Source organism: Mytilus edulis, chromosome 6 (assembly GCF_963676685.1).
Source record: "Mytilus edulis chromosome 6, xbMytEdul2.2, whole genome shotgun sequence".
In the NCBI taxonomy this organism is placed as follows: Eukaryota; Metazoa; Mollusca; class Bivalvia; order Mytilida; family Mytilidae; genus Mytilus; species Mytilus edulis.
In genome coordinates, this window is record NC_092349.1 from 63339207 (window position 1) to 63363156 (window position 23950).

The following is a 23950-nucleotide window of genomic DNA, read 5'->3' on the forward strand; positions in this document are numbered from 1 at the left end:
TTTTAAAATGACATTTTGTTTCATTTTGCAGGGAGATTATATGGACCAAATTTTATAAAACTGTAAATAGTGCAATTTTTTTAATTTTGAAAAATATACCTGTAGCTAAAAAATACTTTTTTCCCAATTCATGACCATTTGATAAATATGAGTTATTTCTGAATAAAAAATGCATACATTTTTAGGATACTTATAAAATACAGAAATTACAAATTATTTAACAAAAAACAATATGTGTTTATCTTTTGAAACAAAAAACTTATGGCTTTCTTTCGAAAGGGAAAATTCGGCCACAAATCTGAATTTTAAACAAATATACAAATTTTCGACCTCATTTAACTCAAAAAGTAGCACATGAAGGAAGATTTTTTATTACATATTTGAATTAATCAGCCAAAAAATAGCCTATATGGAAATTTTTATTAAACTGTAAATAAGGGATCAAAACTATACATATGACTCACATATGTATCGTATGCCCTTAATGATGTCTTGCAAGGCTATTTTAATTTTAGAAAAAAAAAAATTAAATAGCTTTGCTAGACGTCATTATTATTTGGACTTAGACAAAAAGATATGCAGAGATTGCAACTCTGTAAAATTAAATCATGTGCATGCAGCCTGAAATGAGAACTCTAGCTGATGAGTTACTCTACAAATGAGGGGAGAATTATTTAAACCTTTGATAGCTAACCGTAAATATATATATGTCTCTGGACATTGAGACTCCATAGATATGCTAGCTAGTGTGATGCACCTCACTTATATTAAAAGACAAAGAAATGTTTTTTTGTAATGTAAATGATGTAGTTTTCTTCCATTATATATATATAATTGTGTCATTTTCCTGTGAGATGATGTTTGTGTTATCATGGTCATGATAGTTATGATATAAGTTGATACCAGAGACATATATACATGTATAATGCTTGTATGACTATTCATTGTATACCGGTATGTTATTGAACACTAAACATGCTAAATAGGAATCATGGGAATTATAACTGTATAAGGACAGCCACTAGCTACATTTGTAGCTATCACAGAAGCTAGACAAAAGTTCTAACTTAAACAGCCCTTTGATGTTGATTTGTGTATTGATTTTCATTGACTTACCAATAGTTAAGATTGATGTTTAAAGGCCTTATCTATAAATACCCTATTATACACATGTACGTTTTTATAATACAACGAATTAAAGAGTGTCCTTTTTCATTATAAGGCTTGTCTGTGAGCGTATTCCTGGTAAAGTTAGACTTTTAATAATCCAATACACTGTATCTACTATGGCTTTTGTAATAACTTCAGATTGAAAAATAAAAACCATTCTTGATCTTGTTGGATTGAAAATGTCTGAAACCCATGATTCTTTCATTTTTAGCTCACCTGGCCCAAAGGGCCAAGTGAGCTTTTCCCATCATTTGGCGTCCGTCGTCGTTAACTTTTACAAAAATCTTCTCCTCTGAAACTACTGGGCCAAATTAAACCAAACTTGGCCACAATCATCATTGGGGTATCTAGTTTAAAAAATGTGTGGCGTGACCTGGCCAACCAACCAAGATGGCCGCCATGGCTTAAAATAGAACATAGGGGTAAAATGCATTTTTTGGCTTATAACTCAAAAACCAAAGCATTTAGAGCAAATCTGACATGGGGTAAAATTGTTTATCAGGTCAAGATCTTTCTGTCCTCAAATTTTCAGATGAATCCGACAACCCTTTGTTGGGTTGCTGCCCCTGAATTGGTAATTTTAGAGATTTTTTGCTGTTTTTATACGACCGCAAAAATTTTAATTTTTTGGTCGTATATTGCTATCACGTTGGCGTCGTCGTCGTCGTCCGAATACTTTTAGTTTTCGCACTCTAACATTAGTAAAAGTGAATAGAAATCAATGAAATTTTAACACAAGGTTTATGACCACAAAAGGAAGGTTTGGATTGATTTTGGGAGTTTTGGTCCCAACATTTTAGGAATTAGGGGCCAAAAAGGGCCCAAATAAGCATTTTCTTGGTTTTCGCACTATAACTTTAGTTTAAGTAAATAGAAATCTATGAAATTTTGACACAAGGTTTATGACCACAAATGGAAGGTTGGGATTGATTTTGGGAGTTTTGGTTCCAACAGTTTAGGAATTAAGGGCCAAAAAAGGGCCCAAATAAGCATTATTCTTGGTTTTCGCACAATAACTTTAGTATAAGTAAATAGAAATCAATGAAATTTTAACACAAGGTTTATGACCACAAAAGGAAGGTTGGGATTGAATTTTGGAGATGAGGTCACAACAGTTTATGAATTAGGGGCCAAAAAGGGGCCCAAATAAGCATTATTTTTGGTTTTTGCACCATAACTTTAGTATAAGTAAATAGAAATCTATGAAATTTAAACACAAGGTTTATGACCATAAAAGGAAGGTTGGGTTTGATTTTGGGAGTTTTGGTCCTAACAGTTTAGGAATAAGGGGCCCAAAGGGTCCAAAATTGAACTTTGTGTGATTTCATCAAAAATTGAATAATTGGGGTTCTTTGATATGCCGAATCTAACTATGTATGTAGATTCTTAATTTTTGGTCCCGTTTTCAAATTGGTGTACATTAAGGTCCAAAGGGTCCAAAATTAAACTTAGTTTGATTTTAACAAAAATTGAATCCTTGGGGTTCTTTGATATGCTGAATTTAAAAATGTACTTAGATTTTTAATTATTGGCCTAGTTTTCAAGTTGGTCCAAATGGGGGTCCAAAATTAAACTTTGTTTGATTTCATCAAAAATTGAATAAATGGGTTCTTTGATATGCCAAATCTAACTGTGTATGTAGATTCTTAATTTTTGGTCCAGTTTTCAAATTGGTCTACATTAAGGTCCAAAGGGTCCAAAATTAAACTAAGTTTGATTTTAACAAAAATTAAATTCTTGGGCTTATTTGATATGCTTGATATGCATATGTAAATATGTACTTTGATTTTTGATTATGGGCCCAGTTTTCAAGTTGGATCAGGATTCCATATCAAGTATTGTGCAATAGCAAGAAATTTTCAATTGCACAGTATTGCACAATAGCAAGAAATATCTAATTGCACAAAATTGCACAATATTGTGCAATAGCAATTAATTTTCAATTGGAGTTATCTTTCTTTGTATAGAATAGTAGTTGATAATATATGTTGGAAATTTGCCAGACATGACTATGATGTCATTTTCTATTTTTATTTGCCAATAACTTTATGTAAATAACTTCATTGGAAATTTGCCAATATAAAATGTTGCTGATGAAGCTTTTTTTTCCTTATCTTATCTAAAATGTTTTTAGATAATGTATGTTGGACATTTGCCAGACATGACTATGATGTCATTTTCTATTTTTATTTGCCAATAACTTTATGTAAATAACTTCATTGGAAATTTGCCAATATAAAATGTTGCTGATGAAGTTTTTTTTATTGTTTTATACAATAAACAATGTATATTCACTTTTACTACCAACCAATCTTTACCATTCAGTGATAACAAGCACTTTATTTTACATTTTAATATTTTATGATGTATTTAAAAGAGTAGTTGTTGTTGCAAACTCCATTAGAAATTTGAATTGATATCAGTTTTGGAAAAAGGGAAACGGGGATGTGAAAAAAAAGGGGGGGGGGGGGGTTAAATTTTTCTCATTTCAGATTTCATAAATAAAAAGAAAATTTCTTCAAACATTTTTTTGAGAGGATTAATATTCAACAGCATAGTGAATTGCTCAAAGGCAAAAAAAAACTTTTAAGTTCATTAGACCACATTCATTCTGTGTCAGAAACCTATGCTGTGTCAACTTTTTAATTTTAGATTTAAAAAGTTTGAAGAAGAAATCTTTAATTGATTTGTAAAATCTTGACATTTGTTTTGTGTAAAAAAAACCCATGTAATGTCAAAAATTTGATCACAATCCAAATTCAGAGCTGTATCACGCTTGAATGTTTTGTCCATACTTGCCCCAACTGTTCAGGGTTCGACCTCTGCGGTCGTATAAAGCTGCGCCCTGCGGAGCACCTGGTTGGTTATTATCTTGAATATTGTTATAAACAGAGATAAACTGTAAACAGCAATAATGTTCAGCAAAGTTAGATTTACAAATAAGTCAACATGACCAAAATGGTCAGTTGACCCCTTTAGGAGTTATTGACCTTTATAGTCAATTTTTAACCATTTTTCGTAAATCTTAGAAATCTTTTACAAAAATCTTCTCCTCTGAAACTGCTGGGCCAAATTAATCCAAACTTGGCCACAATCATCTTTGGGGTATGTAGTTTAAAAAATGTGTGGCGTGACCCGGCCAACCAACCAAGATGGCCGCCATGGCTAAAAATAGAACATAGGTGTAAAATGCAGTTTTTGGCTTATAACTCAAAAACCAAAGCATTTAGAGCAAATCTGACATGGTTAAAAGTGTTTATCAGGTCAAGATCTATCTGTCCTGAAATTTTCAGATGAATCCGACAACCTGTTGTTGGGTTGCTGCCCCTGAATTGGTATTTTTAAGGAAATTTTGCTGTTTTTGGTTATTATCTTGAATATTATTATAGATAGAGATAAACTGTAAACAGCAATAATGTTCAGCAAAGTAAGATTTACAAATACGTCAACACGAATGAAATGGTCAGTTGACCCCTTTAGGAGTTATTGCCCTTTATAGTCAAATTTTAACCATTTTTTTCGTAAATCTTAGTAATCTTTTACAAAAATCTTCTACTCTGAAACTACTGGGCCAAATTAAACAAAACTTGGCCACAATCATCATTGGGGTATTTAATTAAAAAATGTGTGGCGTGACCCGGCCAACCAACCAAGATGGCCACCATGGCTAAAAATAGAACATAGGGGTAAAATGCAGATTTTGGCTTATAACTCAAAAACCAGAGCATTTAGAGCAAATCTGACAGAGTAAATTTGTTTATCAGGTCAAGATCTTTCTGCCCTCGAATTTTCAGATGAATCCGACAACCCGTTGTTGGGTTGCTGCCCCTGAATTGGTAATTTTAGGGAATTTTTGCTGTTTTTGGTTATTATCTTGAATATTATTATAGATAGAGATAAACTGTAAACAGCAATAATGTTCAGCAAAGTAAGATTTACAAATAAGTCAACAGGACCGAAATGGTCAGTTGACCCCTTTAGGAGTTATTGCCCTTTATAGTCAATTTTTAACCATTTTTCGTAAATCTTAGAAATCTTTTACAAAAATCTTCTCCTCTGAAACTACTGGGCCTAATTAATCCAAACTTGGCCACAATCATCTTTGGGGTATTTAATTGAAAAAAATGTGTCCGGTGACCCGGCCATCCAACCAAAATGGCTGCCACGGCTAAAAATAGAACATAGGGGTAAAATGCAGTTTTTGGCTTATAACTCAAAAACCGAAGCATTTAGAGAAAATCTGACAGGGTTAAATTGTCTATCAGGTCAAGATCTATCTGCCCTGATATTTTCACATGGATCGGACAACCCGTTGTTAGGTTACTGCCCTGAGTTGGTAATTTTAAGGAAATTTTGCCGTTTTTTGTTATTATCTTGAATATTATTATAGATAGAGATAAACTGTAAACAGCAATAATGTTCAGCAAAACAAGATCTACAAATAAGTTTCATGACCAAAATAGTCAATTGACCCCTTAAGGAGTTATTGCCCTTTATAGTTAATTTTTAGCATTTTTCATAAATTTATGTAAATTTTTAGAAAAATATTTTCCACTGTAATTACTGGGCCAAGTTCATTATAGATAGAGATAATTGTAGCAACAAGAATGTTCAGTAAAGTAAGATCTACAAACACATCACCATCACCAAAACACAATTATGTCATGAATTTATCTGTGTCCATTGTTTAATATGCACATAGACCAAGGTGAGCGACACAGGCTCTTGAGAGCCTCTAGTCTCTTAAAGTTGTTGTGTCAGAAAATAGTGTGAAGTACTAGTGTTTCAATTTGAAATGATTAAGCCTGTTGCTCCTAATCATTGTACCATTAAGCATGTTTAGTATAAGTAAATAGAAATCAATAAAATTTTAACACAATGTTTATAACCACAAAAGGACGCTTGGGATTGATTTTAGGAGTTATGGTCCCTAAGGTTTAGGAATGAGGGGTCCAAAGGGGCCCAAAACAAGCATTTATCTAGTGTCAGTACAAAAAGTTGAGTATAAGTATTTTAAATGTTCTGAAATTGTACCACAATGTTTAATACCATAAGTAGGTTGGAATATATTTTGTGGGTTATGAGGCAAACAGTCTAGGAATAAACATGATAGAGGGCCAAAAACAAGCATTTTTTGTAGTTTCAAGACAATAAATTGGAGTTATCTTTCTTTGTCCAGAATGGTTGTTGAATCACCTAAAACCAATGCTTTATGAAATCTTCTTTAAAAATTGGAGTTATCTTTCTTTGTCCATGCAGAATAGTAGTTGAATCAACTTAAATCAATGCTATATACAACATGTATACAATGCAATATTCACTTTACTACTAACTGATAAGTAAAAGCAGTCTTTACCATTCAGTGATTACAAGCACTTTGATTACCATTCTAGGGTTATGCCCCTTTACAAATGGAAAAATTGAAGATTTTTTTAGTTTCTGTTCTCTTAACTTAAGTTTGTCTCAACTAAATTTAATGAAATGTGTGTATAATGCTTATTACCTCTAAACATAGTTTAAGTTAAGTTTTTGGCAGCTTCACTTTTACAGTTCTTGAGTTATGTCCCTTTATAATGTTATATGCTAGCGGGGGCATCATCTGTGTCCCTTTGGACACATTCCCAATTTAATTTTTTAGAAGTTGAATATACTATTAATTAATATTAATTTTAACCATGACTGTATGCCATTTTATATTTTAAATTTTAATATTTTATGATGTATTTAAATGAGTAGTTATTGTTGCAAACTCCATTAGAAATTTGAATTGAGATTGTTTTTTGAATAAGGAAAAGGGGAAGGTGAAAAAAATTGGGGGGGGGGGGGGGGGTTTCAATTTTTCTCTATTTCAGATTTCAGAAATTTAAAAACAAAATTTCTTCAAATATTTTTTTTTTTTGAGAGGATTAATGTAATATATTCAACAGCATAGTGAATTGCTCAAAAGCAAAAAAAAAAAACTTTTTAAGTTCATTAGACCACATTCATTCTGTGTCAGAAACCTATGCTGTGTCATCTATTTAATCACAATCCAAATTCAGAGCTGTATCCAGCTTAAATGTTGTGTCCGCATACTAGCCCCAACCGTTCAAGATTCGACCTCTGTGGTCGTATAAAGCTGCACCCTGCGGAACATCTGGTTATAGTTGGAGGAAGCTGTAGTGCCCAGATAGAACCACCAACTTTCTGTAGGAAAACTGACAATCCTTAAGTCAATTCAGGTAAGAGTCAAGTACACAGATGCCACATGAAGGATTTGATCTCACAACCCCCGTGAGTATTGACAGGCTATAGTGATCATACATAATGTAGTTTAAAGTAGACAACATAGACCTGTAACTCCACCATGGTTGGGCCCAATTGACTCATTAGACCAACACAAAGCACCCAAAAATCAATTATAGCAGAAAGATTTAAGACACATATTATATATAAGCATCAATCAGAGAGTATTCACATCTTAAATTCTTCCACATGTTCATAAAAGGACTATAATATAACATGTTCAGTGGTAAAATATATATATTTCTTGAGAAAGTAAAATTTTCTTAGCATTAAGGTTTATAATGTTTTTCTCTAGACTGCATGCAAGGTATTTTTCACATGTATATCATACCAATCCTGAACATTTATAAAATTTTAAAATAATAAAACTGAATGTTACATACCCTACAATGGTCATGCAGCTAGTTGATTTCGACTGAAAATAATAATCTTTAAGATAATTAATTTCTCAGAAATGGTATGATGTTAGGGTACATTGTTGTAAAATGTGTTAAAATCCTAGTTGTCTTAAGTCCAAATTATAAAATGCATTGCTAATTCCATTTATCATTATTTTAATTAGTTCCAGGAAGATTTATATTGAATATAAAATTGACAATCACAGTGGAGTCTGAAATAAAATTTGATGAATATGACTACAACATGTACATCAATAGGGCTCTTCACAGTTAGTTCGGCCATATTGGATAGGGGGTAGATTTTCATAATAGATGGAAAAAGGGTGTGAAAAATACGAGAAAACATCATTAAATTAGAGCAGTATGTTGCTTGGAAACATGCATAGGATTTCCTATACTTTCATACTACTTCCACCTCTTTCAAAAAAATCTACCCCCTATCCAATATGACCCAACTAACTGTGAAGAGCCCTATTGATGTAAGGAAATAAATTACAAAATATTAGATGCTCTTGATTAATAGTTTATCTATATATATATACAATTGTGATTACAAGTATATGTTTATGACAGCCTTTGACAACATGGACAAAACAGCATATTTTATTCAGTATTCAGAAAAAATAAAAATTACAAAAATACCAAACTCAGAGGACAAGTCAAAATGAAATATTGGACTTCATCCCACCATACAATATCTGTGACAAAATCCATTCTGCTGTTAATTCAGTGTTCTATTTTAGGATATATATATATATATATAATAGTTGTTGACAGTGTACATATTTATATATAATAGTCATACTCATTTATTGCATGTGCTTTATTTTGTAATCCATTTGATAGTATAGCTCAAATTTGGGCACCATGATTGGTAAATAAAATTATCTTATCTTATTTAAGAATGATTTAAAGAAACTTTGCATGTATTTAAAGAATATAATTATTAAATGTGTTTTAATCATGTTCAAAATATATATCTTATAATGTCATATGCCTTTTAATATCTAAATCTACATTACCTATTTATAAATTCAGCAGAATATATGTTTTAACGGAGCCTCAAGACTATGTCTAGATTTTAAAAGATTTAACACTGGACATTTATCAGGACAGGTAAACTTTATGTTTGAATGCATTCTACTTCCACGTTATGTTGATTAAACATTAGTGTAGTACGTACATATATATATATATATATATATATATAAATAAAGGGACATACAAATGTAAACTTCATACTGTTATTTTATCAAACACTTGGGATATTACACCTTATTTCAGGTAAAACTAAGTGGTCAAGCTTATAATCACTGGTCAGTAGGTACATCATAAGATTTTATACTTATCTTGCTTATTATAAGCATTGATTATAGATTATATCCCTTTGGTTGAAAGGTTATAAAGTAACTGGACTTTAATTTTTATAAAACTTATTTTCCATGTAGTTTTCAGTGAGTTAAATATATTCTTGTAAAAGTTTGCATGGTAGTTCTACTCCCATTATTTGCATAAATTCAGACTGAACTTTTCAATTGACCGACATAATAGTAGATATGATATATATATATATATATATATATATATATATATATATATATATACATGTATATATATATATATATATATAGATCACTGCATGCAGTAAATTTACTTGTAAGATAATCTGGTGCGAGTCCATACATTTAAACATTAACATGATTAAAATGGCTTGAAAATATTTTATCCGTGTTAAAATGGTCATCCAATGAAGTTTTTTAAACATTGATATTGATGGATAATCAAAAGGCTTTTTCAAAATTAATCTTGCTATGCGCTTTTGTAGTTTATGAATCCGCTCAATGTTGCAATTTGCGGTAAAACCCCATATGGTGCAACAATAATCAATTATTGATAATATATAACTGTTTTAATAACTGTTATATCTTTGTGTTAACTGCAGTTTATAATTTATAATCTTATGTAGATTTGTTTTCAAAAGTAGTAAATATAGTGAGTGAGCCTTAAAATTAGCCTTATTGAATGTTACTTAAGCTTTATAGAATTATTTTCCTTCCTAGTACTTGTTGTTTAAAAGTTTGGTTGGCTAGCTTGCTTTATTAGTATAAATGTTTGCTTGAAATCATTTTAATTAAGATTGACATGTACAATCAAAAGATAGGAGGGGCTTAACAGCTAGTATATAATATATACTCTGCATCATACTTGACACATTTCTATAAAATTATAAAAGCTGAAGCCCTGTCTTAATAATGCAGAAGGCAATCATGATTAAATACTAGAGCAAATTTAACATATACACAAATATAGCACTGAACGTTTCTCACTTTTTTAATTGTAGGAAATATACTTTGAGAAACAGTTAGCAGCAGATAAGAACTATGGGTACATTAACTTGGACATTTATAGTTGGTGCTGTGACCTTGGTGGTGACCTATGCTGCTATAAGAATATTTAAATATTTGAAATGGCTGAGACTTGTGATAACGTTGGTTTCAAAACTTCCAGGTCCAAAGCCACATTGGTTCTTTGGAAATATATTTCATGTAATAAGTATTTTATGTTGAATTTAATATGATAGCTTAACCCTTTCCTCCATTATGACGCCTTTTGACGCCACCCCTTTACTCCATAATGATGCCTTTTGACGCCTGTGTAGTACCTCAGTTGAAACGCTTTGACTAAGAAATGTTTACATCAGACTTGGAAAAAATTGTATCCAATATAAAAAGAATATCTGACTTCAATTTTATTTATGAAATATTTGTTTTCACAATGCATTTATACTTTAAACCTGACGATTTATTATACCCCACGCAACGAGTTGCGGAGGGTATAATGTTTTTGACCCGTCCGTCCGTCCGTCAGTCCTGTTTCTTGTCATCGCAACTCCTCTCAAACCACACAACAGAATTTCACGAAACCTTTTCAGATAATAAGAACATACTATGTAGTTGTGCATATCGACGGGAAATTGCGATTCAATTTTTTTTCTAGGAGTTACGCCCCTTTGAACTTATTTACTTTAATGTACTACTGCAACAGTTTGTCATCGCAACTCCTCTCAAACCACACAACAGAATTTCACGAAACCTTTTCAGATAATAAGGACATACTATGTAGTTGTGCATATCAACGGGAAATTGCGATTCAATTTTTTTTCTAGGAGTTACGCCCCTTTGAACTTATTTACTTTAATGTACTACTGTAACAGTTTGTCATCGCAACTCCTCTCAAACCACCAAACAGAATTTCACGAAACCTTTTCAGATAATAAGGACATACTATGTAGTTGTGCACATCGACAGGAAATTGCGATTCAATTTTTTTTCTAGGAGTTACGCCCCTTTGAACTTATTTACTTTAATGTACTACTGCAACAGTTTGTCATCGCAACTCCTTTGAAACCACACAACAGAATTTCATGAAACTTTGTAGATAATAAGGACATACTACGTAGATGTGCATATCGACAGGATATTATGATTCAATTCAAAAAAAGGGCGAAAGATACCAGAGAGAAATTCAAACTCATAGATCTAAAATAAACTGACAACGCAATGGCTAAAAAAGAAAAAGACAGACAAATAATAGTACCCAAGACACAACATAGAAAACTAAAGACTAAGCAACACGAACCTCAGTAAAACCTGGAGGTGATCTCAGGTGCTCTGAAGGTAGATCATAAGTAAATGTTTTTTGAGACAGAATTTTCTTATAATTTGCCAAAATGAAGATTTTACTATGCTTTTTTCAAAAATATAATAAAAAGTATGGGTCACTGTGCTATTTTTCAAGCTATGAGTCGTTGAAAATTGCCTAAATTTGGTTTGTTTGTTCATAAAAAAACATATAAGAGTGCATAGAATTTTGAAATAAATTGTAAGAAGATAGGTTTCATAATGTGTTTTAAGAAAATAAAAAGAAAACATGATGTCACCGAACTTGTTTTCTTGCCACAAGTAAAAATTAAAAAAATCCCTATTAGCCCAGTATAAATTTTGTATTAAAAGAGTTATCTCCCCTGAAATGGCTCATTTGTAAAAATAATTTTAAAACCAAAAAGGTTGATATTTGTTAAAATATTTTGAATAATACAATAAATTAACAAGTTTTCTTTATATAAATATACAGTCTAACCATTAAATTGCAAACCTGTTTCCAAATTTGCTGATTTGGGCAAATAACTAGACCAATTTTGTACTGTGATTGTACAATCCAAGATGGCGGTATACCATGAATCTACCTTAAGGGTAAGCAGATCCTGCTCCACATGTGGCACCCTTTGTGTTGCTCATGTTATTACAAACCGTGAAAATAGTCTAATTCAGTAGGTCAACTAACCATATTGCATGCTTAGTAAAACCCTGTAATAATAAAGTAGTGTTGTTGTTTTAGTTGTCGGTATAATATACGGTACATAAATTTATTTTCAGATAAAAGATTTCAGTGACCTGATGTTTAGGATGCATGAGGAATGTATAGCAAAGGGAGACAAACTATATGTGTTTTGGTTGTTTCGATTCCAACCAATTATTATCCTGGCACATCCAGACACCATGAAAGTAGTAATGAGATCTAATGCTCCAAAGACAATGATTGGTCCAGGGTATCCTTTTCTTGTTCCATGGCTAGGTGAGTTGTAATGAGATATAATGCTCCAAAGACAATGATAGGTCCAGGATATCCTTTTCTTGTTCCATGGCTAGGTAAGTTGTGATAATTATAGATTTATTTATCGTTGATCATCTCAATGAGATTTATTTTCCAACTTGAGCCGGTACGGTGAAAGTGAGAAGAGCAATTATGGTGTTGCGATGACCAATGATAATCTGTTTAAATCGCTATTTTACCTTTGATGATGTTGTTAATTTCATTGACAACGAGCATGTGCGCCCTTAGTTTCTAGTGATTATTTTTCATATCACTATACTGTGATGAGAAAGGAAATTATAAGTTGATCAATAAGCAAGGGTGTGGAATTATTTGTTGTGAGCACTTGTCCCTGGGCAAGTAAAACTGTAAATTTTACTCGTCCGGAAAAAAAGTTACTTGCGCTGATGGTCCCAATAAATATTGTAGTATTTTATTGTTAGCTAATATATGATTCTTAGCACTGTTTTGCATCCCAAACAAATCAGTGAAATCAATTGGTTTATATGTTTAAAAAATTTAGGAATGTTGGAAATGGGTTTTATAACATCTATGGGACAGAAACTCAAAAGCAAACCAACTAAATGAAATGACATGTAAAGGACAAGTTTGCAGCATTGTTTTGTAATAAAAATTGTAGCCAGTAGGTACACTACATATACTAAATTTAGAGGACAGTGAGTGAAGAAATGGAAACTAAATTAAATAATAGATAAACTAATTAATTCTATCAACTGACACACTTGGTTTTTTCTTGGTAGTTGAATACTTCTATTTACCACTTAGAAAACACATAAGGTTGCCTTTGATCTATAAATAAGACAAAAACAAAACTTATTATCTGAATTTCTTTCCAAGGGCCTTAGGGGTAATCTGATATTCACGATGTCTGATATTCTCGCTTCCGTATTTTTTTTATATACACCTTGACCATCTCCGTTTGCGTTTCATGCTTTCGACTTGACTCGTCATTCTTTTTGTCTTGCTTGCCTGATGTTTTATTTTAAAAGTATTCATCAATATGAATCTTGATTCAAAATGTTAAGATATGACACTTCCGGTGAATAGTGGATAAAACATAATCGACTCAAATTTGAAACTGGGAGATATTCCAAATTAGAAGTTCATCAAAGAATTTGTGTTAAATGCAATTTAAATAAAATGGAAGATGAACTTCATTTTCTTATAGAATGTCCTGTATACTCTAAGGATAGAGACCTGTTATTTGATCTGATATTTAAAGAATGTAAAAAATTTTACTCCTTAGATATGGTCAATAAATTTATTTGGTTATTAAACTGTTAGTCTATAAATATTTTGAAACAACTTGGCTTATCAAAACACCTGCCTGGAGTAAACATTTATTACCGTATATAACACTGGGATACAGTTTGTAAGCAATATTTATGATGTCTAACTTTAGCATACTGTTAAATATAATTATAACTTTATATTATCATATATGTATATGCTCTATGCCCCTTGAGGGTACCTCTTATGGAAATAAAAGATATTCTATTCTATTCTATTTATAATCGACGATCCAGGGTCAATAGACAAAGCCAATGCAATATTACGCGACTCGGTTTTGCATACTTATTTCCTCATTTTGGTATTCATCTATTTCTGGAGTTATGTAATATTTATCGTCATGAACATTGATGTTTATACTTAAATATATGTTTTTACTCGCGTATTATTGGTTTCATTTACATAAATTAAACATCTTTATACGTTTTGAAATTAATCCTATATTTTGCTGAACTGATTTGAACTTTGTCTTGAATATTATTTCACTTGTCCACGGGCAACCAAGACAAAAATGATCACTTGTCCGCGTGATAAAATGTACGAGTTGGGCAAGTCGGGCATAGCATTTCCACACCCCTGATAAGATCAAAAGAAAATTTCGTAAAATAGCGATGAATAAAAGTATTACCTTATAATGTTGCAATGAATTATAGTGATTTAGTCAGGTATAGATACGAACCCTGAAATACAATGCTCAACTAAGTACAAAATAAAAGTTTTATATGAATGCAAAATCACTAAATAATATATATTTATCAAAATAAAAATGTTTTAACAATCCATAAAAATAGGTTTTTAGGAAATTAAAAGAAATTGCACAGTGTAAAAGCTATGTAACATAATTTATGAACCCTAGTTTTTCTCAAATTCCAAAAGAATTTTTTCAATGTGATACTCTTAACAGACGTTTTATTAATGAGCTATTTTGATTGTTTTTAAGGTCAAAGTTTGTTAATAGCTAATGGACCAAAATGGGAGAGAAATCGTAAATTGCTGACACCAGCTTTCCACTTCAGTATACTGACAGGGTATTTTAAACTGTACAATGAGGTAGCTGATGTATTATTGGTATGTACTGTTAACACCTAGATTCCACTACAAATGTATACTCACTCTACATCGATTCTGTGAAAAAAATCACAGGGAACAGGGTGCATGCTGCTATAAAGATAGCTGTAGTGCTAGTTGAAGGTGTTGATATCTTTAATGTTGTTATATATGTAGGACTCTAAAGTGCGATGGTACTCTAAAGTGCCATGGTCTCGCTAAAGTGCGATGGTCACCCTAAAGTGCCTTGGTGTATCACGCTAAAGTGCGATGGTCACCCTAAAGTGCCTTGGTGTATCACGCTAAAGTGCGATGGCTGTTTGTTCGGTAAAGTACGATGGTTTATCATGCTAAAGTGCGATGGACTAAAAGGGTAATATTAAAGGACTTAAAGTATTAAAGAACACGGATTTAAAAAATAGTCTTCTTGCGAAAGCTAGTACAAGGTTTTGTGACATATTTGATAGGCTTTATAATTACCGGTAGTCTTAAGTGATCATTGTTTTAAATTAAGAAGAACGACCATGTAATAATTGCTAAAATGGTAATTAAGGTGTGACAAAAATCTATATATCCTGTATATGTTTTTTTTTTTTTAAATTCAGGCTGGTATCACATATTTGAATAATTGGTGTAGCTTGCTGTTCACACAGTCTATCACTAATGTGAACATCTCCTCTCAAAGTCGTCATTGTAAATTACAAATACAAAATTTGTTCTAATTTTTTAGCAGACATTTTATGATTTACACAAGCAAACATGACGTACCTTTATTTTGACTTTACTTTTCATTAAAATCGACAATGTTTGAACGGGGACGGCAAAGTAAACTGCAACATAAACAATGATTTCAATGTATCCGTTAGCTTCAAATAGAAACAGGATAAAGGATATTTATGCGTATACTTTTGTATCTGTATAGTAAGATGGTCGACTGCAGGACAAAAGTCCTTCATTTAGCACCGAAGAAAACTCACATTTGCTTCAGCCGACAATACACAGTTATCATGTTTAAATTGAGTAAGTCATGGACATTTGCTCTAAATTTGTTAATCAAATATTCTACATTTATCTTTCGGCATGTTCAATTTTTTGTTTGTATAAAAGACTGTTCACGTCATAATCCATAGTACGTTTATTACGTCTATACCTTCACAGACCATCGCACTTTAGCATGTGTAGGCATCGTACTTTAGCGTAGACCATCGCACTTTAGCGTGACCATCGTACTTTAGCGCCCCCATCACACTTTAGAGTCCTACATATATAGCTATGATCTTGGTGAAAGACAACTGTAACTAGGTTTTTGTATCCATCTGCATTTTACCCTTCCACACAATCACTTCAGGTGTTGGTTTGCCATATATGATTTTATTTGTTAGTATGGCTGAACAGAAATAAAATTAAGATAATCTGATTGTCAAAAAATCATTACATACTAGTCTTTTTATAATAGCTCACTTGATTGTCACATCAACTTTTTATATATCATAATGCATGTGGGTCGTAATGGGGGTACCTTCATGACAAATAACGGAAAAAAATCTTTCCAAATGACGTTAATGTAAATTTTAGATGTATGACAATAAAATGTAGACATTCTTTCAGACGATAAAAACATCAACTGATTTTGATGAATCACGTTAATTTTTTTTCCAAAAATAACAGAAACAATCATGGTAAAATTTTAACCAATTTGACGCTAACAGTAGCGGAAAATGACTGTTTGACGCCTCACGTTAAAGGGTATTACTACCCTCATGCATAGGTGATGATACAGACATCAGAGATTCTTATAGCTAAAGTTTAAGATCCACAAGCACCAGTTAAACAATTTATTAACTCTCAAGAACCTATAGATCTGTTAGTTTTAGTTAAGTATCATTTTTAGCATGGATATAAACAAATACAATGGACATTGGTATAAAACTATTAGACTGCATTATTATATACAACACTTATTGTTCATTTATAAGAGGGGCGTAAAGTGGGGTATCTGAATGGAAGAACGCAAAATAAAATTGCCATTTCACGATGAACGTACAATTAAAACTGTCTTGCGCATTGATCTTTTTACCAATGTCACGATTTCGATGAATAGAGAACTTTTTTGCACGTGAAATAAAAATGGCAAAACAAAAAATAACCCTTTACCACCCTCTTATAAGTTAATGTTATAAATGTTATAAATAATTTGGTGAAAAGTTTATTGAAAATTATAGATTGTCAATATAGTGATTGAATTTTCCATTTATATTGGTACAAATGTAAGAAGCTATGTTACATATGAAATAAAGGAAGTTTTTGATTCATTTTTTTTTTTATTTTATTTTTCAACAGGATAAGCTAGCCAGTGGTAGTAAAGATGGGAAATATTTAGACATTTTTAAACCAGCAAGTATGGCTACTCTAGATACTTTGTTACAGTGCTCACTTGGTTACAAAGGAAATGTACAACTTGTGGGGTAAGTGGTACTGTAAATGTGGGAAAAGTAAAAAAAAAAACATAATTTGTAGCCAAATCTTAGATTTTACATGAAACTATGTACATTGTATTGGATATATATTATAGCCTTTTTTGTTTGAAAAAGAGAGAAAAGACACCTTTGCCAAAGCCTACAGCGAGGTTAGTAGTAAAATTGACTGAAAATTGTTACTTGGATGGAGAGTTGTCTCATTGGCACTCATCTTCCTATATCTATAAAAAGTAAGCATGACTAACAACACATTAAAAACATTCAGATAACTTTAAATTTATTATATGAACTTCACCAAAATAAAACTTTTGTACAAATGAGAAATGACAAAAAATACAGTAATTAAACCCTGAAAAGTTCTTCCAAGACATACAATGGGCTATGAGGGAACATATATGTGCTATGAGCCTATGAGGGAACAGATTAACAAATTTTTACATAGATTGATAAACAGAAAACTTTGTTATAAGATTAACCAAATTTCAAATTTTAAATCGTTCATTCAGGTATAGTACACAACTTATTTGTAAATGTTCAGTCTTAGTAGGAAATTCTTTATTGATGATTTTATTTATATTGATATCTTTCAACTTACAGAATCTAAAGGATTATGAGTTGTTTCGTTGTTTGTACACCAATGTGAAACACAATCCTATTGGTTGAATCTCTATTAATGTGTAAGACTTTTTAACAAATGACAAAAAAATATTGAATGTTTTTACACATACATGACATATGTCCATAAATACATTTGATTCTGAACCAGTGAATTTACGTTGACTCTTTTAAGAATTAAACTCCCTTTAATTGTTTATAATTTGTAATTTTTAGAGACAGTCATCCGTATGTGACAGCAGTAAATCGCCTGGGACATCTGATTGATAAAAGAAGTTTGTAAGTTCATCAGAAGCTTGATACTTTTACTTCATGGTACATGTATATAGTATAAGCAGCTTTGTTTATGTTATTTATATTACAATTGTACTAAGATAAATATGAATAATTTGGAGTTAATGCCATCAAGACAGTATCCCAACAATACATTTAAACAAACAATATAGACATGTAGGGGTTGGCATTTCAGGAAGACACCCTAAATTTGTTCACAATTATTTAGAGATTTTGTTTATCAACTAATCCTAAATGTTATCAATTGACACACCTCCATGCTTCATGTCAATCTTCTTTTAATCCTGAGGTATTACCACATGATAAAGTATGTTTCATGGTATGGAATACTTTTTATGTCACATTTGCAACAAAACTTTAAATCTAAATCAGGCAATTGGTTTTCTCATTTCAACTGTTTCACATTTTGTCACATCAGAGACTTATATTGCTGTCAGACTATCCAGTATGGATTTGTAATTGAAGGTTGAACAATGAATTATAGAACTTCAACATCTTTGGGCTAGGTTGGTAATTGTATGATGAGAAATCTTACCATATCTTCTTTTTTATTTACCCATCAGCTTTCTAATAATGCTTAAACGGTGTAAGATTTAAATTCATAGCTGAAATAGAAATATTCAGAGATTTAATATATTGCCTATAGTTGTACCATAGAGCCCAACAGAGACACAAATCAGAGATTTTTCGACCAGAATGTGCCTAACTATGATATTCTTATTGTGTTTTGCTCTAACGGGAAAGTAAAAATTTAATCAAAATTAGAAATTAAAAGTGTGCATAATTTGATATGCATATTATTGACCTCACACATTTGTTTCTGCACTGTCTGCCCTAAATTAATTATTATGATTGTTCCCCTTTAATATCTTCTTCTTATAACAATTCACCAAGTTTGATTAAGCAAGTACCAGTACATTTAGTGTTTTTCTTTGTAGCCATTTTCATCATTATGCAGAGTTCATATACAGACATTTTACTGCTGATGGTAAAGAATTCTTCAAGATTTGTGATTATGTTCATAAATTCTCGAAAGACATAATATCTAAAAGACGAAAAGAGTTGGTAGGTTATATTGTGTACTAATTGTGTATAAGTAGTATAAAGAAGTAGTTTTTTTTAGCTAAACATATAAATATATGGAGAGGCTGGAACATGCCAATGAAACAAACTAAAAGACATAATAGTAGTGGAAGACATACAGTTTTTAACAATAGACTGATGTGATGTCCATATACATATGTTCTAAATCTTTAGAGTTTGTTTTAAATAAGCCCATCATAATGGTCGTCTAGGGGAAACACCTATGCTATGAAAGTAATGATATGTAGAAATTCAGTTAAAAAAAAATAAGAGTGGAGGAGGAGGGTATAGATACCTTGTTTTCTATGATAAATCCTAATTTTTTTGTGATAGTTGCCAAATTGAAGATGAAAAACACTTTCTTTTTAATTGTTGTTTTTACTCTGATATCAGACATGAATTATATGCCAAAGCCTGTCTTTTAAACGTTGATTTTGAGTATTTATGCGATATTGAAAAACTTCGTTATCTTATGTGTAATGAGAATATGGTTCCTCTTTTAGCTAGTTCCCTTTATCATATGTTTTATCGACGAAAACATGTTATCTAGAAATTATATATGTTTTTTTATTTTTTTTTTTTTATTTACGAAATACTTTTTAAATGTAACAAAGCTGTCCTTTTATGTATGTATTAGATGTTTGTTTTTATGATAGTGTCTCATAAGTCGTTTTCGGCTGGCATCCTTTTACTTAAATGTTAGGTTCTTATGACTTTATGTATATATATATATATTGATATTGTAATGGATGGTGACACTTTAATAAAATAAATCTTATCTTATCTTATCTATTAATAACAAACAACATTGTTTACTGAAATGTGGAAACCTTTGCTCTATGAGTGGTATTTTGTGGTCGTATATTGGTATGACGTTGTCGTCTTCGTCATCCGAAGACACATTGGTTTTCGCACAATATCTTGAGTTTAAGTTAAATGGATCTCTATGAAATTTTACCATAAAGTTCAATACCACAAAAGGAAGGTTGGGATTGATTTTGGGGGTTATGGTACTAACAGTTAAGGAATTAGGGGCCAAAAATAAGCATTTTTGTAACTTCCAGACAATAACTTGTGTGTTAGTGTATGGATCTCTCTGACACTGTCCCACAAGGTTCCATATCTCAAAGGGAATGCTGGGATTGATTTTGGGGGTAATTACCTCAAAATTTTAAGAGCTAAGGGCCAAAAAAAGGGGCAAAAAACATGCATTTTTCTAGTTTCATGACAATAACTTCTGTGTAAATGTATGGATCGTTCTGAAATTGTACTACAAGGTTCCATATCACAAAGGGAAAGCTGGAATTTAGTTTGGGGATAATTGCCCAAAACGTTCAGGAATTAGGGGCCAAAAAGGGGCCAAAAATAAGCATTTTTCTAGTTTCCAGACAATAACTTGTGTTTAAGTGTACGAATCTCTCTGAAATAGTAGTGCAAGGTACCATACCACAAAGGGAAGGCTGGGATTAATTTTGGGGGTAATGCCTCAAAATTTTAGGAATTAGGGGCCAAAAAGGGGCAAAAACAAGAATTTTTCTAGTTTCAGGACAATAACTTGTGTGTAAGTGTATGGATCTTTATAAAATTGTTCTACAAGGTTCAATACCATAAAGGGAAAGCTGGGTTTGAGTTTGGGGGTAATTGCCCTAAAGGTTTAGGAATTTGGGGCCAAAAAACAAGCATTTTTCTAGTTTCCAGACAATAACTTGTGTTCAAGTGTATGGATCTCTCTGAAATTGTACTGCAAGGTACCATACCACAAAGGAAGGCTTGGATTGAGTTTGGGGTGATGAATCATAAGGGGGTTCAAAAAATTTGGTTGGGGGATTTTTTTTTTTTTTTTTCTTTTTTTTTCCTTTTTGGATATTGGACGATAATAGGTAAATTAAAAAAAAATTAGTTCTTAGACCACATTCATTCTGTGTCAGAAACCTATGCTGTGTCAAATATTTAATCACAATCCAAATTCAGAGCTGTATCAAGCTTAAATGTTGTGTCCATACTTGCCCCAACTGTTCAGGGTTCAACCTCTGCAGTCGTATCAAGCTGCACCCAGCGGAGCATTTTATTGTGACTTTTATTATCTATAGAAAATCAAATGAAAGATCATGAAAGGAGAATGCTTTCAGAATCCTGCCCTTAAAGGGTTAACTAAATAGTATTTGGAATTGAAATTATAAGAACTTAGAACTAAGAATTATACATGTTCTGTGTTGAAATTTTTTTTAAATCTCAATCAGTGGACTTCAAAAGTTGCATAAAAGAACTTCCAAGTAAGGGTGAGGCACCATTGTCTTGAACATGCATGAAATATTTGCCACTGGACATTTAAAAAAACCAAATCAGTACAGAATAGAGATAACAAAGACATAAGTCCATTTTGCAAACCAAATTTTTTTCATAGTATGATACTGTATCAAAGTTTGCTCACATTTACTGAAAGCAAGCTTTAATTGCTTAGCCTGCTGATATAAAATCATGCCATTCTACAAATCTTTTTAGAATGAAAGTACAGAAACAGAGACAAAGAAACACTTGGACTTCCTGGATATTTTAATAACAGCCAAAGATGATAACGGTGAAGGACTGACAGATGATGAAATCAGGGCTGAAGTTGATACCTTCCTTTTTGCTGGTACATGTAGTTGATTTTGTTTATAAAATATTTACATGTAGTTTACATAATGTGTGTTTACTAAGATCACCCAGAGTACAGAAAAGGACACATGTATACATGTGTAAGACTGTGCTTGATATTCCAACATTCAAATATGAAATAAGAGATGAATTTTAATTTGGTTTGCTTTGTAGGGTTCTTATATCTCAATTATCAAACAGTTACAGACTTTACATGGAGATTTTTTCAATCTTAAATAGTTTAACAGATGTTTTGATATTTATTAACATAAGGTTGATTTCTATTCCAAGCAGCTCATATTTGCAGGATCTGCTTACCCTTCTGGAGCACCTCAGATCACCCCTAGTTTTTTGGTGGGGTTCCTGTTGTTTATTCTTTAGTTTTTCTATGTAGTGTCATGTGTGCTGTTGTTTGTTTGTCTTTTTCATTTTTAGCCATGGCGTTGTCAGTTTGTTTTATATTTATGAGTTTGACTGTCCCTTTGGTATCTTTTGTCTATCTTTCATATATTGTATACCCAAAAATTTGTTTATTACAAGTGTTTTTAGGTAATATTTATTCAGTGGACCATAAAAGATTATTACACAGAAATAGGATTGATTGCTCACAATAACTACTTATTTTCTTTTGCAAAACAAATTATATCTCAATTAAAAGTATGCACTACTTGATCATTCAAAATATCACATAGATACAAGTTATCAACGTAGCAGCAATTTTATACAAATAAAAATATATCTAACAATGGTCTTTACACTGTCATATAAAAAAGAAGATGCAGTATGATTGCCAATGAGACAACTCTTCACAAGAGACCAAGTGACACAGAAATTTACAACTATAGGTCACTGTCGGGCCTTTAACATTGTGCAATGCCCATACCACATAGCATTCCTGCCAACTTTTCAAAATGCTCATGGGGGTTTTATGTGCAAGATGGCCCCTATAGTCCGACAAAACCTTCATTACTGATTAGGGGCCTTCAAATATATTTTAATGTTGTTTTTTTGGCTTCTTTATACTTTTACAAGCCTATAGCCATTGTAAAATTAATTGTTTTGTTTTAATTGTGGACATACTGTGGATTCATTATTATTCGTTAGATACCAATTTTAGTGGATTTCATGGGTTCAGATAAACCACGAAATTAAATGTTTTCTAGAGGGTTGTATGCAGACTTAAGCAAAACCACGAAATTAAATATCTACGAATATACAAGTTTTCCTTTATCCACGAAAATTGGAACCTACGAAAATAAATGAACCACAGTAATTGCTCTTTTAAAATTTCTATTTGGGAGCCTCCATGGGGGAAATCCCCCGCAAATAGTGACAGTTGACAGGTATTACATAGTCAGCTATAATATTTATTTTTAGGCAGTTAAGCTACCTTATGCGAGCACCCTGGTTTTATGTGCTACCCAATAAATGCTGAAATACGTGCCATTGTTATCATCTAGCTGGCTACTATATTATTTATAACTTATTGGACAGTTTTTTCATACTTTTCATTCTGGATTACAAAAAATATGACCAGAAAAACCTTAAATGATCGTCGATTTTCCCAAAAGTTTTGAAGTTGCACATAGGAAGTAGAGCACATTAGGAATCCTTATGTAGTTCATTATCCCCTGAGCTTTTGGCTAAGATGTCAAACAACAAATGTATGCAATATTTAATCGCCGAAAATCTCTAAAGACAAGTAGTTAAGATTTCTCAAATTGCAAAAGTCGTAGGAATATTGTTTGTCGTCAATACGTAGTCAACTACGTATATATACGTCAGTATAAGTTCAACTGATCACGCTGTTGGCGGCAATTTTGAATTAGAAGACGAAATTTTTGTATCTTTTCAATTTGGACGCAGGGGTTCAAATTAGCCGTGGTCCGAGGTCTGCGACCTTCCACTTTTGCAGTCGGACTTTCTACTTGGTTACTAGCTACGCCCGACATGCCCGACGGAAATTGAAAGAAAAACAAT

General features: G+C 31.8%; 1 protein-coding gene across 2 annotated transcripts in view; it reads left to right on the forward strand.

The window, feature by feature from the left end:
* Window positions 1-8835: 8835 nt before the first annotated feature.
* LOC139528086 (cytochrome P450 4B1-like) overlaps window positions 8836-23950 on the forward strand; it is a 28458-nt gene continuing 13343 nt past the window's right edge. Inside the window, exons 1-8 of one of the 2 annotated variants that reach the window (XM_071323898.1) lie at window positions 8836-8969; window positions 10195-10399; window positions 12290-12488; window positions 14758-14885; window positions 17205-17329; window positions 18173-18235; window positions 19189-19315; window positions 21836-21968. In XM_071323898.1, coding sequence (XP_071179999.1) covers window positions 10235-10399; window positions 12290-12488; window positions 14758-14885; window positions 17205-17329; window positions 18173-18235; window positions 19189-19315; window positions 21836-21968 — 940 coding nt within the window. In that variant the 5' untranslated portion in view covers window positions 8836-8969; window positions 10195-10234. The other variant, XM_071323900.1, reaches the window with a different exon arrangement.